This window comes from Felis catus, chromosome B3 (genome assembly GCF_018350175.1).
Source record: "Felis catus isolate Fca126 chromosome B3, F.catus_Fca126_mat1.0, whole genome shotgun sequence".
NCBI lineage: Eukaryota > Metazoa > Chordata > Mammalia > Carnivora > Felidae > Felis > Felis catus.
This window is the reverse complement of record NC_058373.1, coordinates 73,171,045-73,185,875: the sequence shown is the minus strand read 5'-3', so window position 1 is coordinate 73,185,875 and position 14,831 is coordinate 73,171,045. Positions and strand designations below refer to the sequence as shown.

At 49.2% G+C, this 14,831-nt stretch overlaps 1 protein-coding gene and 1 gene segment (V, D, J or C); one reads left to right on the top strand and one right to left on the bottom strand.

Annotated features, from left to right (window-relative positions):
- DAD1 (defender against cell death 1) overlaps positions 1–14,831 on the top strand; it is a 118,188-nt gene that overhangs the window by 25,463 nt on the left and 77,894 nt on the right. The gene's annotated exons all lie outside the window — the stretch shown is intronic.
- Positions 7,514–14,831, bottom strand: part of LOC101082918 — a 425,870-nt gene continuing 418,552 nt past the window's right edge. The window contains 4 exon segments of the C gene segment in view: positions 7,514–8,054; positions 8,737–8,844; positions 9,646–9,690; positions 11,238–11,492. Of these exon segments, the coding sequence occupies positions 8,738–8,844; positions 9,646–9,690; positions 11,238–11,492 (407 nt within the window).

Below are 14,831 nucleotides of genomic sequence, written 5' to 3'. Positions count from 1 at the left end.
TGAGGTGGCTGTAAATGGAGCTGGGGAGGGAGCTCCTCAGAAGCAGTGGTCAGGAAAGCCCTCTCTGAGCAGGTGACATTTAGGCTGAGATCTGACAGCTGAGAGAGCCAGGAGCCCAACCAGCTGAGTGTGTCTAGATATTACTTTACTAACTTGTGTTGCCATATGAATGAGTAGTGGAGTTTGCGTGTGCAGAAAGTATTGCCTCGGGGGGCGCCTGGGTGGCTCAGTCAGTTGAGTGTCTGACTTGGGTGCAGGTCATGATCTCACAGTTTGTGAGTTCCAGCCCCGCATCAGGCTTTGTGCTGACAGCTCAGAACCTGGAGCCTGCTTCGGATTCTGTGTCTCCCTCTCTCTGCTCCTTCCCCGTTCATGCTATCTCTCTCTGTCTCTGAAGATGAATAAACGTTAAAAAAAAAAAAGAATGAAAGTATTGCCTCGGGAGACTACTAGGAACAATGTGCATTGGAGGAGTGCTTCCTAAATGTGTGGGCCTCTGTTTTGCCTTCTAGTCTGATTCTAAAGGGGGGATCAAGTAGGTGCAGAGTCTCAGAAGAGGGGAGGGACATCCAGGCAGAATACAAGACTTGTCTTGGGCAAGTCCAGAGACCCCAGGCCTTTCCTGCTCCTTCCCCTCTGATGGCAGCTTCTGGAACCAACTGGGGCTTCATGTCCACAGTTGCTTCCTGGAAAGCCAGGGGGTCCTGATGTGGGCCTAGTGCTCTGTCTGTATCCCCAGCAAGCCACTTAACCTAAGCTTCCTCACTTGTGAAAGGGAGAGATAGTACTCTGTCTTAGGCTTAGGTTTACCATGAAGATCAGAGGAGACAATGTTTGCTTTGGTGTGGAACAGGCTATTATGCACTAAAGATTCTAGACAAGGACGTTGCTGCACCCATGTTGCTTGGTAAATCTCTGGAATAACGGGTCAGCCAGGAGAAGCAAGGACACCCCAGAGTTTGCTAAAAATAGTGTCTTGAAGTCTCCACTGGAGAGAAGTCCTTTTTAAGGTTAACCCAGTTTCCCCTGATCAAGGCTGGAAGCATGAAATGGCGGCCAGTTTCTCACCACTCTCTAAACCACATTCCTTCGTCTCCTTAAGCTGTCTTAAGTCCTGCCAGCCTTGTCTTACATTTATGTGCTCTTCCCCTAATATTTTCTTTTCTTCTCCTTGGCCGGATTATATTTGGGTGGTTCAGGGAAAGGGTAGACAGGCACTCTCCTCTGCCTCAGTGGGATTTTCAAAAGGTTTTGAACATGGGAGGGATCTCTCCTGTGGACCCTACACCTGGAATGGGAATGTGCTCCCATTTCCAGGGCAAAGAGGAAGACTGGGCTCTTCCCAAAGGTGGTGAAAGCCCCCTGGAGCCATTAAGGGTGTTCTGGCCTGCAAGAAGATGGCTGCCCCGAGAAGCTGTCCCCTGGAGGGTGCTGGAGAAGTCTGCCTTATGCTTTCAGATCTTGTGTCCTGTGGGGCTCCCAGGGACCTTTCTGGGGGCACAGAGGCCCTGGAGGGTGAGAGGGGAGATAAGAACCAGAAGTGTTCAGGGTAGGGGATCAGGGAGGCCTGGAGTGCTCTGGGGCCAGGAGTAGTGGCTTTTGTTAGAAATGGGGCCACAGCCTTGCCAGTGTTTCTGGCAGGTTCTCCATCAGGAGGTTCTTTCCATCCAGGTTCTTCCTGGAAGCTGGAAGCCATGGAGGGAGCAAGACGTGCATGCTGGTATAGTTAGAAGCTCCCACGGCCATGGTGAAGTGAGAGGTGGTCATCTGCTATGGGAAACAGCACATGCTAGTGGGACCTGGGAGCCTGGAGCTCGCCAGGGGCTGTTGTTGGTCAACGTGGTGGGCCAGCCCGGCAATCAGCATGCGGGGCCATGGTCCTTCCTCCCAGGTATTTCCTTATGCAGTAAAATCTTGCTTTGTGAGCATAATTAGTTCCGGAAACATGCTTCTAATCCAAAGCACTCGTATATCAAAGTGAATTTCAAGAACATTGGCTTAGTTGTGATCGTGTGACGTTCGGCATCACATACTACTCATTGCAAGATATCGCTCGTTTATGAAGTTAAAATTTATTAGAATTGTTTGCTCATCTTGCAGAACACTCGCAGAACAAGTTACTCTCCATCCAAGGTTTTACTGTATATGCATGTGTGTTTACTAAGCTTGTGCACCCTTACCGACAGCATTGAGAAGTAGGTGGGCTACTTTATATTTTATCCATATGACTGGTGAAAAATTGGGACTCAAAAGTTGAAGACTAGTGAGGCTGTGAAGCTTACAGATAATTGGTTCTCCTGACTCTTGCCCAGGACTCCTCCCCAAAATGTAACAGAAACTTCCATCATGAAAGTACAGAAATTGACACATCTCTTTCATGCTTACATAGTCACTGGACTGTTAGCTCCTTGAGGACAGAAACTGTGTTTGCATTTAGTAGGAAGGGTGCTTTATTGAAATTTAATTAATATACACAAAAATGCACAAGTCCGAGGTGTAGATTTTGACACATTTTGACAGATGTACACATCCATGTAACCATCACCCAGATCAAGATACAGATAGCTTTCACCACCCAGAAACTTCCCTCATGGCCTTTCCCAGTCAATCCTTCTACCTCAGAGGCATCCACTGTTCTCATTTCTGTCACTGGTGATTGTTTTTGCCCATTCTTGGACTTCATCTGTGTGGAGTCATGCAGTTGTACAGAGACAACGCCCAGAGCCTGGCACAGGGTCCGGCACGTGGCAGGAAAGCAATGTGAAAGAAGGCGTTGGTTCTTAAACTACCCTGTGAGAGAGCACTGATCTCACTGGGAAACTGAGGCTCTGGGCATTTGCTGATCCGGGCACCAGGCCAGGGTGAAGGTGGACCCTAACGCCAGTTCTGAATCTCCTAAGGCTCCCCTTAGCTCCTCCCCCTAGGCTCCCCTTTAGCGCTCTGCCTGAGCGTGAGTGAGCGAGCCTGATGATCCTGGGCAGGTAGTGCCCCCTGCCGCTTGCGGGGCCTGACCCAGGACCCACTTCCCTCTACGGGGAGGTGATAGGATCACAAAAGCCCTGGAGCCCCGTGCTGCGACTGGCAATGATCAGGGGCTCCGTTCACGGAATGAAAGTCACCTGCCCTTTTATTTTCTTCTGAAGGAGGTTTTCCTAAGTTTTGGGGGGCTTCCCTTCCTCAGAATAAGCAGACTAAGGGAAAGAGGCCTTTTTTGGTGGAGCGCTGCTGCCCCCAGGTGGGCGGCGGGGGACACTACCACCGAGCGGGACGTCCAAGCCCTGCGTTGCGTCTCGGTTTCTGGTCTTAGTTCTGAGGCTCCTTGCCTATTGGTCTCCTGCATCCTGGGCTGTTGGTCTCCGAGAGGCAGATGTCCGTCAGGGCCATCACCCAGCACTTCAGCCTCGGCCTGGAGTGAAGGTCTTCTTCCGAGAACCAACCAGCTCCAGCTGTGTGTGGGGCCAGATGTGGCTCCAGGGAGGGTGGGCTGGACGTAAGCCTTGAGGGCCTGCCCTGTATTAAGCAAATGTTTAATCAGGTGTGGTCAAGGTTTGATCTTAGTGCTTGGTTCAGAGGAGGGGCAGAGGCGGGCGGGGGAGGCTTCTCTGCAACGGGGTGTGCAGCACCTCCCCGGCCTGCTGCCCGCCAGCAGCCCTCCCCCCGCCCCGTCCCCTCCCTGCTCCGCGCCCCTCCCAGCTCTCCGTCCTCCTGTCGCACCTGCGGTTGGTGGCGGTATAACGGCCCAGCCAGCCTGGCCCCGGCACGTGGCCTGGGGCGATGCTATCTCGCACTCAGTATTTTTAACTCCTGTTTGCAGAGGATGTGGCTTTTGCGGGAGAGCTTCAAAGGGTGCCCCATTTGCCCTCTCGGCAACCATGACGTCATGGAAATGGGGAGGGGAGGCCCTTAGCCCCCAAACACCTGCAAGGAAGTGGGAGACTTTTTCCACTTCCTGTCCTACTTCTGGCTACTGACTCAGTGTCTGACCTGTTTATTAATTTCAAAATATAGCTCTCCGGCTTGATCCTCAGAGGAAACCTTATACATGTGTGTGTCTGGGTGAAATGAGGTCTGGAAACCAGGTGGCCTTATACAAAGGCAGGGCTCAGGTGGTCCTGCAGGCTTCTCACCAGTCAGCGCACTTATTAACGGAATGACAGCACAGGGTCCCTACCTGGCTTACTCCCTGTAGGTCTGTCCTCAGTCAGGAGCCCTTTGTCCCACACATTGCTCCAGGGAGGTAGACTGGAGAAGTGGTTTTAAGATAGGCCACGTGGGGAAAGTGAGGTGGAACAGTCATGTGACCTTCTGGCCCAGACCTTACAATGGTTGGGCTGTGTCAGGGGTTCTGCCTACCCTGCTCCCTGTGTGTTCTCCCAGAGTAACACCCTCCAGACTATTGGATGATTGCCTGCTTGGGGGCTTCACTGGCCAATGGACCATCACTCAGGTTTTGCTTTTCCTGATAGTTCTTGACAGGTTACTCTCAGCTCTTGGCAAAACTGTGAAATAGTGGCTCATCTGGCCAACTCCTCTATTAATCTCCATTTCCCTTTCTCTTATGCTCCTCTCACCTCCCCCACCAACTTGGTTTCCCTCCCAATGCCAAACGGCACTAATTATTTATTTGTCCATTTGCTAGTTGTGTGTATATTAAGGGTCTGTTGTGTGCCAGAAACCGTGCTAGGTGTTGCGGACACACAGATGAACAAGATACACTTCCCATCCTGAGGAGTGCATAGTTGAGTGGACTTTCTTGCCAAGATGTTACCTGATAACTAAGGTGATACCTGTTAAGGCTTCCCAGGTGACCCAGAGGGGTTGGATTTTAATGGGTAAAGCAAGAAGATGAATAATCCTTGAAGACTCAGTTGGCTGCTTCTCCAGCAGCCAGTGGGTCATGGCAGAGGGTCCCTCTGTTGGAGCTGAAGACCCCACTTCAGGGTGTTCCTGAAGCGCATGCTTGTGTAGCCTGCCCTTCTCCTGACAGGACAGTGATTCCAGTTTTACACTGGTAGGTCTCTGGGTCAGAGAATTCTCTAGGATCTTAGGCCTGGGGTTGAGAAGTCATTTGGTTCATTCTTCTGCCTTCAGGGCAGGAGGGTGTCTGTCCAGACGAATCCATTCCACAACTGGCCTTGGTGACATATTCCCTAGTGGGATGGACAGTGGCCTCCTCTCCTTGAGGCTGGTCCCTGTTCATGGGCCTGGGGCTCTTCAGGGCTGGGCCTTGCTATGGATGTAATGACTGTGTCTCTCGGTTTCCTCGGCAGCCTCTTCCTTCCAGGCTGAGCAACACCTGGTCCTTTACTGCACTGAGGGGCTCTGCTGCAGTCACCCTAGGCCCAGCACTGACCCTCCCAGTGGGCACAGGAACCCTGTATCTGGGCCACCTCATAAGCCTACTTTAATTCCCTCTGACACCCTTGATGGGCCCTGCAGCCAGACATGAGGGCAGAGTGAATAAAGATGAGCACAGTCTCTGCACCACTCCCTCAGCACATCCGCTTGCTCCTGGTCTGCCCCCTGACTTGGCTCTAGGTGGCTTTAGGTGTAACCACCTTAGACTTGGGGGAGGGTTCTTGTTGGGATCGAGGAGCGCTGGTTTGGGATAGAAATGTCTCTGCTTTCCAGATGGCTTCCTACCTGCCCGAGGTGTTGTCACCCTTGGCTTGGGCTGGGCCTGGAACCAGGAGCCCTTGCTCTCTCTGTGGGTCTCAGTGGATCCCTAGCCACTGCCCATCACCTCATAGGTCCTTGGGTGGCCTTAGGGGTCCATGACTTCAGAGCCCTGACAGATGGGGGCCCAGGGCTGGCATGACTCCACAGGCGCCCTTGGCCTCCTTCACTCTGGGCTTCCTCCCAGGTTCTTGGAGGGGTCTCTCTGTCCGGTCCCCTGCCCTGAAGCCCCTGTGTCTCCTTTAGCCTCAGCATCTTTGCCGCCAACTCTCGGGAGCAGAGCTGCTTCTCCAGCCACCCACACATCCTGTGCCTGGGTCTTTTGCATACAGACCAAAGTGAATTACTACTTTAGGGGAGAAAAAAAAAATAAACGAATTTGCCTTAGGTTTTTAACGGTTGATAAAGTCCTGCTCTGTTAACCCTCCCAGGGGCATTTGCATTTAATATGGAGAGGAGAATCCTTTAATTAAAAGAAATTCCCAATGGTGGGATCTCTGGCATCGTGTCAGATTCAGGAGGAGGCAGTTTTCAGTTCCCCACAGGTGGCAGAATCTCACTTTTGGGAAGGTGGCCTCTGTCCTATGTGTGACAGTGATCCGCCAGAATGAGATTTCCTCGGCCGATGTTCCCTCCAATGATCTTTAAAGGGACTTGTATTCAGGCTGCAGATGAGGGGGTTCCGAGAGAACTGAGGATTCTGTGACTATCCTCAGTAAAGCTAGCCAGGAGATTGGCAATGGTTCTTAGTTCTGAATGGAGGCCACAGAATCAGAGATGCATGGAGCTTCCATGCATCTTCCTTCCAGGCAGCCTTCCAGTCCTAAATGACATTTTATAGGTGGTGATCCTGGGGCTCATGGAGGAGAGGGACATGCCTAAATCACTTCTTGAACTGGTGGCTCTATCCCTGTGATAAGAAGCAGGCCTGAATTGTAGCTTGGAAGGATTTGTATATTAATGGTTGGTGTGGCCAGAGACACATGGGTGAACCATAGAGGTGTCTGGGGATAGGTCCCTCTCTTACCCCTGGGAATTGGTAAGCACTGGGCTTGACATCAATAATTGTGAGGAGGATGGCCGAATCTCTGAGGGATGTTCCCATAAGTGTCCATGATCCCAGGAAAGGCACTCAAGTAGCAGAAGACTGAGAAGAATCCCAGGGGCCCCAGGGAACCCTACCTTCTGTCCTGTAGGTGAGAGCTTGAGACATCCACTCTCCTTGGCAGAGTCCCTGGGCTTGAGGGGAGAGGACCCATTTCTAACATCCGGGGTTGGGGGGTGGGTAGAAAGTCTGGCTAATCTTCACCCCTTTCCCCTGCTCTTAGACTGGGCACCCCAAAGTTGGGGCATTGGGTTGGGACCCAGGCATTCAAGTGGTGGGTGGTCCCCAGCCATGAATTTGTGGGGGCAATGCACCGTTTCAGTGGGAATTGAGTCTGAAAGGAAAGGCAAAGGAAATGTTCCCGGAAGGCAGGAGACAGTGGGTGGCATTTTGGGGATACTTGCTGTGTGGTCCCCGTCTGCCAAATTTCAACTGCCAGTCATTACCAGTCATGGACGCGGGCCTCCTGCTATGGGTGGCCCAGTGGTGTGGCCTGAAAACGGAAGAGCAGGGACCTAAACTTTTAAGTGGGTTTGCCTGGCCCCAAGCACAGCCTTCTAAGTGGAATTTTTAAGAGGTTGTTCCAGGAAGAGGTTGACTTAAGCAACTTGTTGAGTTAGGCTTTCTGAATGACATTAGGACGAACGCCTTGGTTTCTTTCTGCCCAGCCAGTGATCAAGAGCAAGCCGAAAGTGACCCTGACCAAACCCAGTCAAACAGAAACATAGTCTCTGCTCTTTCAATCGCCTTTAATGAAGTCATGGGTAGCAGAATATACAATGTGGTTCAGATACATAGCACAGCAGGGCCTAGATAATAATTTTCCTCACATCTTGGGGACAAGTGTGATGTGTTATTCCTTTATGAACATAATTTAAAATATATAAACTCCTCACAACATTCTCCAGGAGCTAGAGCCCGAGAGGACCCACTGGGGATCCCTCATCCAGGGGACATATGGGCAGTTTCAGGGGAAGGTCGGGGAGTTTCTCCCCAGCCAGGTGAGGCCACAGCAGCAGCTCCTTTGCCGGGAGTGTCAGGCAGTGACAAGCAGTGATGAGGGGACAGAGGGTGTGGCAGCGGTGTTTGGCAGCTCTTCAGCATCTTGATCACAAATGTCTGCTAGGGTTCGGTCAGTGGCGTTGCCAGTGGGACCAGAGAGGTGGAGGGAACCTTATTCTCCATGGGGGCAGAGGGTGTGCCTCTCTTCTTGAAGATGGGGAGAAGGTGTGGGAGGAGCAGGGGAGCGCTGGGCTCTCACATTCTTGGCGACCTGGGATAGGGAAGAGCAGAAGTCAGGCTAGGTACTGAGGAGACAGACTCAAGACAGTTAGGGATGTGATGGAGATGCTTCTATGTGCAGAGTTCTAATGGACTCTGGAGTTCTTTCTGCTGGTGGTGGAACAGGATGCACTTGTCAGTAGGATGACCAGGGATACTGGGAGATAAGGGTATGGAGACGCTAGCCAGGATTAGGGTATATTAGGAATATAATATCTTCTCACCATATTGGGGTGGAGGAGATGAGGAAAGGAATTGTGGACCCCTCTAGGTTTTGCAGTGAAATGGGGACAGTGGAAGGCATGGGTATGAATGAGCCTGGGTTCTGAGATTCTCTTATTCTTTGACTCTAATTAGTGGGTGGCCCTTGATGTTGCTTGGCCTCAACTTCTTCCTTCCAAAGTGAGGACAATAACAGCCATTCTTCGTGATTCACGGGAGAGACAAGGCTCAACTGAGGTAACTGTTGTCACCTGAGGAGTGTACTGTGTTATACCAGTGATCCAGGCCATTGTGATAAACAACAGGGACCCCTAACAGGAAAAGTAGAAGAGTTCGGTGTGCCCAGCCTTAGGACCTAAAAGCAAGACCCTGGGGGGAGGTTTGCTTTCTGACCTTGGGGACCCACCCTAAGACTCTCACGGCCCGCATTCCCACAGGAGATGCCTGCTCACCTCAGCTGGACCACAGCTTTAGCGTCATGAGCAGGTTAAAGCCAACCACCTTCAGGAAGATGATGCGGAGCATGATCACTGTCAGGTTGTCGAAATTTAGGTTCATATCTGCAAAACCAAGAGATTATTAGCATGTACATCCGATGTGTCCACACAGCCCCTATGACCTACCCATGATTTCCCCCAAAGCCTCAGCTCCTAGCCCACCTCTCCCTTTGAACTTGGGTACACAGCCCCTCCTAAGCATATTTGTACATTCCTCCAGGGTTAAGAGGATTCCCTTTCAAAAGGAAAACACCAACTGCGCTCAGTATTTATTTTATTTCTGCATCCCTCAGGAGTGGGGATGGGGTGGTGCTCAGAACTCACTGTAATCCCTTAGATCTCGGCCCCTGAGTGAGAAGCTGGTGTCTGGACCCCAAGAGGGACCATTCAATGAAAACGGCTCAGATGGAAATGGATGGGTCCAGGGTAGGTAGTGAGGAGAGGTGAGGATCCTGAGAGATAAGACTACTGCTGTGTGAGTTCTGCTGCTTTTCTCGAAAGGAGGCAGACAGAGAGAAAATGTCCTTAGGGTAACCTGATTAGTTCAGGCCTTTGTGTAAGCCAGTGGGAAATGTCATAGGTGGGCCACCGAGAAACTCTCTTTGGTTCTCCTGACAGTGGATGGAGCAAGGGAAAGGAATACAGAGGCCTAGGAGTGAGTCATGGGTCTAGTAAAACTAGAGACTCATACTGAAAGTACTTAGAGGGGAAAAGAACGTTAGAGATGGTGAGAGGAGCCTGGGTATTCCAGAATGTTCCTGTTCCTCCTAACTTCATTCTAGATCCACATATTCCTTCCCAACTCTCCTATCTAGTCAGGGTGATTATGGATGCATTTCAAGCCAGGATAGACCCCTCTTTTACCTGTTTCAAAGCCTTTCTCTACCACATTGGCATCGCAGGGAAATTCTAAAAGGAGAAACAAAGAAATTTTCTTAGAGTTGAGTGTGCTGACTTTCCCACCCCAGACCTTGGATTTGGGCAGATGAATGTCTGTCTATAGGCTTTCCACATTCTCTCATGGAAATGTCTGGAGGGAACTTGTTGCATATGGGCACCTGCTAGGAGAGCCCCTGGCATTGGGATCAACACCGTAGCTTCCGGGTACCACTCCATTCACGTAACAAACACTGGTCGTGCAAAGTACACATTACACGACACACAAGGCCACAAGGAGCCATCAGACACAAACCCTGCCCTTGAGTAAGTTCCAGTCTGGTGTCTGAAAAGAGGCAGTAAGACATACACAGTGACAAGTGCTATAAGGAGTGTGGATGTTTTCATGTGTCCCACAAAGTTTGGATCCCTGCACTCTAAATTTGTTCCTTTGTTGTCACCATCTCAGTAAATGGCTCTGTCACTGACTCAACTGCTTGGGCATACAATCTAACTGCCTTCCTTGATCTCCTGTTTCTTTCTCACCCCTCCTTGGGTCTAACTTTAAATCTGAGATAGTGTTGGCCACTCAGTTCCCCTGCTGCCTCCCTGTCTGGGCCTCCATCATCTCTCTGCTGCAATAGCCTCCTTTCTGCTTCCACTCTTGGTTCCTACAATCCATTTTCCACTCAGCAGTCAGAGTGTTCTTTTAAAAAAAGTAAATTGGATGTCATTCTCCTGCTTAAAACCAATCGATAGCTTCTCATTGTACTTAGAATGGTGGCTGTCCTCTCATAACCTAGGAGGCCCTGTGTTGTGACCCTTCCCTACTTCCTCCATCTCATTTCCTGCTGCTCTCCCCCTTTTCTCACTGTGCACCTGCCTCAGGCCTGCATAGGATCCTTCCTTTGCCCTTGGAACGACTGGTCTTTTCTTATCCTTTAAATATCATCTCACAGGGCATTTCTCTAGAGAGCCCTTCCCTGACTTTTTGTTCCAAAGTTGGCTGTTTTCTCAACTCCCAAGTTAAAGCACATATTACAATCTGAAGCTGTCTAGATTTCTGCTTGCTGATGGATGGTCTCTCCCAACTAAAATGGAGCTTCCTCATGGCACACCCCTCATCTGACTTATTTGCTCCTCCATTCCAGCACCTGGCATATTGTACAGGCACAATCAATGTTGAATGAATAAATGACTGGGTGAGGTTTGACCTTTGGCAGAGAGACAGAAACAAGGGGTGGTATCTTGGAGAAAGGCATTAGGCTGGAGCCTGAAGAGCAGCAAAAGGGGCAAACAGCCCGAGCAGAGGCAAGGAGGCAGGAACTCAGGGCAGGTGAGAAGCCACTGCCCTTCCTGCCACCTTCTCCCCATCTGCTCTTTGCCTGCAACAGCCTGTGACCTGCCAGGATGGAGCTCGCTGGTGCTCAGTGACAAGAGGGTAGGGCTTTACTGACCATCGATGAGGCTGAGACCACCAGTCAGAGCAGCTTTTAGATGCCCTCCACTTGAACTCCGGGAATAACCAGGCCTCTCAAAGTGAAGAGACTCAGCTTGCACAGGCACCAAGGCTGACTCACCTGAGCTGGAGTGGAAGGTGTAGTTGAAGGTACTGTTGCATCCCAAATCAAAGCTGTTGCTCCAGGCCAGGGCCCCGTTGCTCTTGGAATCCATAGTCTTCATGTCCAGTGAAGTACTTTTCAATCTAATCATGTTGGACTCTGTGGATGGATTCACATTGACTTCCGAATCAAAATCAGTGAACAGGCAGACAGAGATGTTACTGGATTCAGGGCTTTTCAGCTGGTACACGGCAGGGTCAGGGTTCTGAATAGCTGTGGGCCAAAAGAACCCAGGTTAGGAGATGTCCGTTTGCCTCCTGCCCGAACCCAGGCCTGAGTCCAGATGCCAGTGATGGGCAAGAGCAGGGCTCTGTGGGACTGACAAGTCACATTCTCAGGCTTTAATGGGAAAGAACATTCCAGAAACCAGTTGCTCCAAAGGGCCTGGGAGTCAGGGGCAGGTATAAACCATGAGTCCTGACCAAGCGGCCAGACTCTCAGTGAAGGCTTGCTGCCTGGCCTTGCCGGCCATTCAAGGAAACGAGAAACATAGGGCTGGCTACTTAATGGTATTGCTCATTCTTTTAGTTAATAGGAACTTCTTCAAAAGCACAAGGGGCCTACCAAGCAACAATATAGCTCTGGCAGGACAAAACAAGCCTAGAAAAAAGGCCTAGCAAAGCAAACCGTATGCCTTAGAATCTGGGGTGGTCTCCCCCAACTGAGACTGGGTATTCACAAGAATCCGAGGTTTATTATTGGCTGGCATTAAGTTGGAAGGAGGGTTACATCACCAGAAGACTTCTCACTGATAAAAGTTTTGGACAATAAACCTGCATCCCAGACCTGGTTTTACCATTCACTAGATACAAGGCCCTGTGCAAGTCACATCGGCCCCTTAAATGTCAGGAAGTTCATCTGTAAAATGGAGATATTGCCTCTTCCACCTTCCTAACCAGGCTATTCTGAGAAACAAAGGGGGAGTTTCTCCTTATAGAATTATATTTAATAAACCGTAAGGCACTGAATAAATGTTAGTGATTGCAGCTATTGATACCACTAGGACGTTGCCATCATAACGTGCTACCGAGTTATACACAGTTTCTACTCTTCACCCCCCCATGAAACAGGGGCTGTTGGAGGCTTTTCCTTAGTGCTGAGAATCATTCTTCAGTATTTCTGGAGGATTTTGTGTTTTTAATGTAACTCTCATTGTTTATTCTTTCAGACCTCCTGCCTTTAGAGGAGGAAGCAGAGGTTTGCTGGGAGGGTTAACACGCTGGGGCCACCCAGAGAGTTTAGAGCAGCACTGGGACTAGAGCTTCCTGCCCCTGTGGTTCTCTGCTCCCACAGCTCCTCATCATGCATGCAAGGTTTCTCAGACCAGGAGTGCACCCCGTGTGTGAGGCCAGCCAGGGTGGCCTTGGCAATGCAGACTTCCGGCTGGACCTGAAACCAGGGAAATCAGCCCTTGGCATGGCTTTGGGTTGCTTAGTCAAGGCATCCCAAGGGTGTGGGGCCGTCCCTGAAACAGCAGAACAAGGGTGGGTCCCTGGTCACGTGTGAGGGATGTCCAAAGCTCTTGGCCCTGAGGGATTCTGCCTTTTCCCCTCCAGTGTCCACATATCCAGGGAATCTGCCATCACTGTGGGTTAAGGCCCTAAGGCATAAATCTTATAGGGAGAGGAGAGACCAGAAGCCATTATGCGCCAAAACACACCCCAATGGATTTTTTAATCATCAGTGGGAGTCATGGGCGGGACTGGGGAGGGGGATGTGGAAGGGTGTGGAGGTGCTGAGAGAATGTGGCTTTGAGGAGAAGGCAGAAGATAAGGTGCCACTAGATGCAGTTTGAGCTTAGAGGGGAAAAGGGATTGCAGTGGGGGCCAGATGTCCAACTTTGAGTCCTGGTTAAACACTCACTCAAGTCCTAGAGCCAGTCAGCATCAGACTAGAAAAGGTCTAGACCACACTCTCCAATATGATAGTCTTTAGCTACATGTGGCTATTTAAATTAAAGCTAACCAAAATTAAATAAAATGAACATTCAATTAAAAATTAAAACTCATTCCAAAACCAGACAAAGACCCCACTAAAAAGCAGAACTACAGACCAATTTCCCTAATGAACATGGACACAAAAATCCTCAACAAGATACTAGCCAACCAGATCCAACAATACATTAAAAGAATTATTCACCATGACCAAGTGGGATTTATACCTGGGATGCAGGGCTGGTTCAATATCTGCAAAACAATCAATGTGATACATCGCATCAATAAAAGAAAGGACATGATCCTCTCAATAGATGCAGAGAAAGCATTTGACAAAATACAGCATCCTTTCTTGATAAAAACCCTCAAGAAACTAGGGATAGAAGGATCATACTTCAAGGTCATAAAAGCCATATATGAAAGACCCAACGCTAATATCATCCACAATGGGGAAAAACTGAGAGCTTTCCCCCTAAGGTCAGGAACACAACAGGGATGTCCACTCTCGCCACTGTTATTTAACATAGTGTTGGAAGTCCTAGCCTCAGCAATCAGATAACACAAAGGAATAAAAGACATCTAAATTGGCAAGAAGGAAGTCAAACTTTCACTCTTTGCAGACAACATGTACTCTATATGGAAAACCCAAAAGATCCCACCAAAAAACTGCTTAGAACTGATCCATGAATTCAGCAAAGTTGCAGGATATGAAATCAATGCACGGAAATCAGTTGCATTCCTATACACCAATAATGAAGCAACAGAAAGAGAAATCAAGGAATCGATCCCATTTACCATTGCACCAAAACCCATAAAATACCGAGGAATAAACCTAACCAAAGAAGTAAAACATTTATCAACTGAAAACTATAGAAAGTTTATGAAAGAAATTGAAGAAGACATAAAAAAGTGGAAAAATATTCCATGCTCATGGGTTGGAAGAACAAATATTGTTAAAATGTCAATACTACCCTAAGCAATCTACATATTCTCTGTAATCCCTATCAAAATAATGCCTGCATTCTTCACAGAGCTGGAACAAATAATCCTAAAATTTGTATGGAACCAGAAAAGACCCTGAATAGCCAAAGAAATCTTGAAAAAGAAAACCAAAGCAGGAGGCAGACTTCAAGATGTATTACAAAGCTGTAATCATCAAGACAGTATGATACTGGCATAAACACAGACACTCAGATCAATGGAACAGAATTGAGAACCCAGAAATGGACTCACAAATGTACAGCCAATTAATCTTTGACAAAGCAGGAAAGAATATCCAATGGAACAAAGACAGTCTCTTTAGCAAATGGTGCTGGGAAAACTGGACAGCAGCATGCAGAAGAATGAACCTGGACCACTTTCTTACACCATACACAAAAATAAACTCAAAATGGATGAAAGACCTCAGTGTAAGATGGGAAGCCATCAAAATCCTTGAGGAGAAAGCAGGCAAAAACCTCTTTGACCTTGGCCGGAGCAACTTCTTACTCAACATGTCTCCAGAGGCAAGGGAAACATAAGCAAAAATGAACTATTGGGACCTCATCAAAATAAAAATTCTCTGCACAGCGAAGGAAACAATCAGCAAAACTAAAAGGCAACCGATGGAATGGGAGAA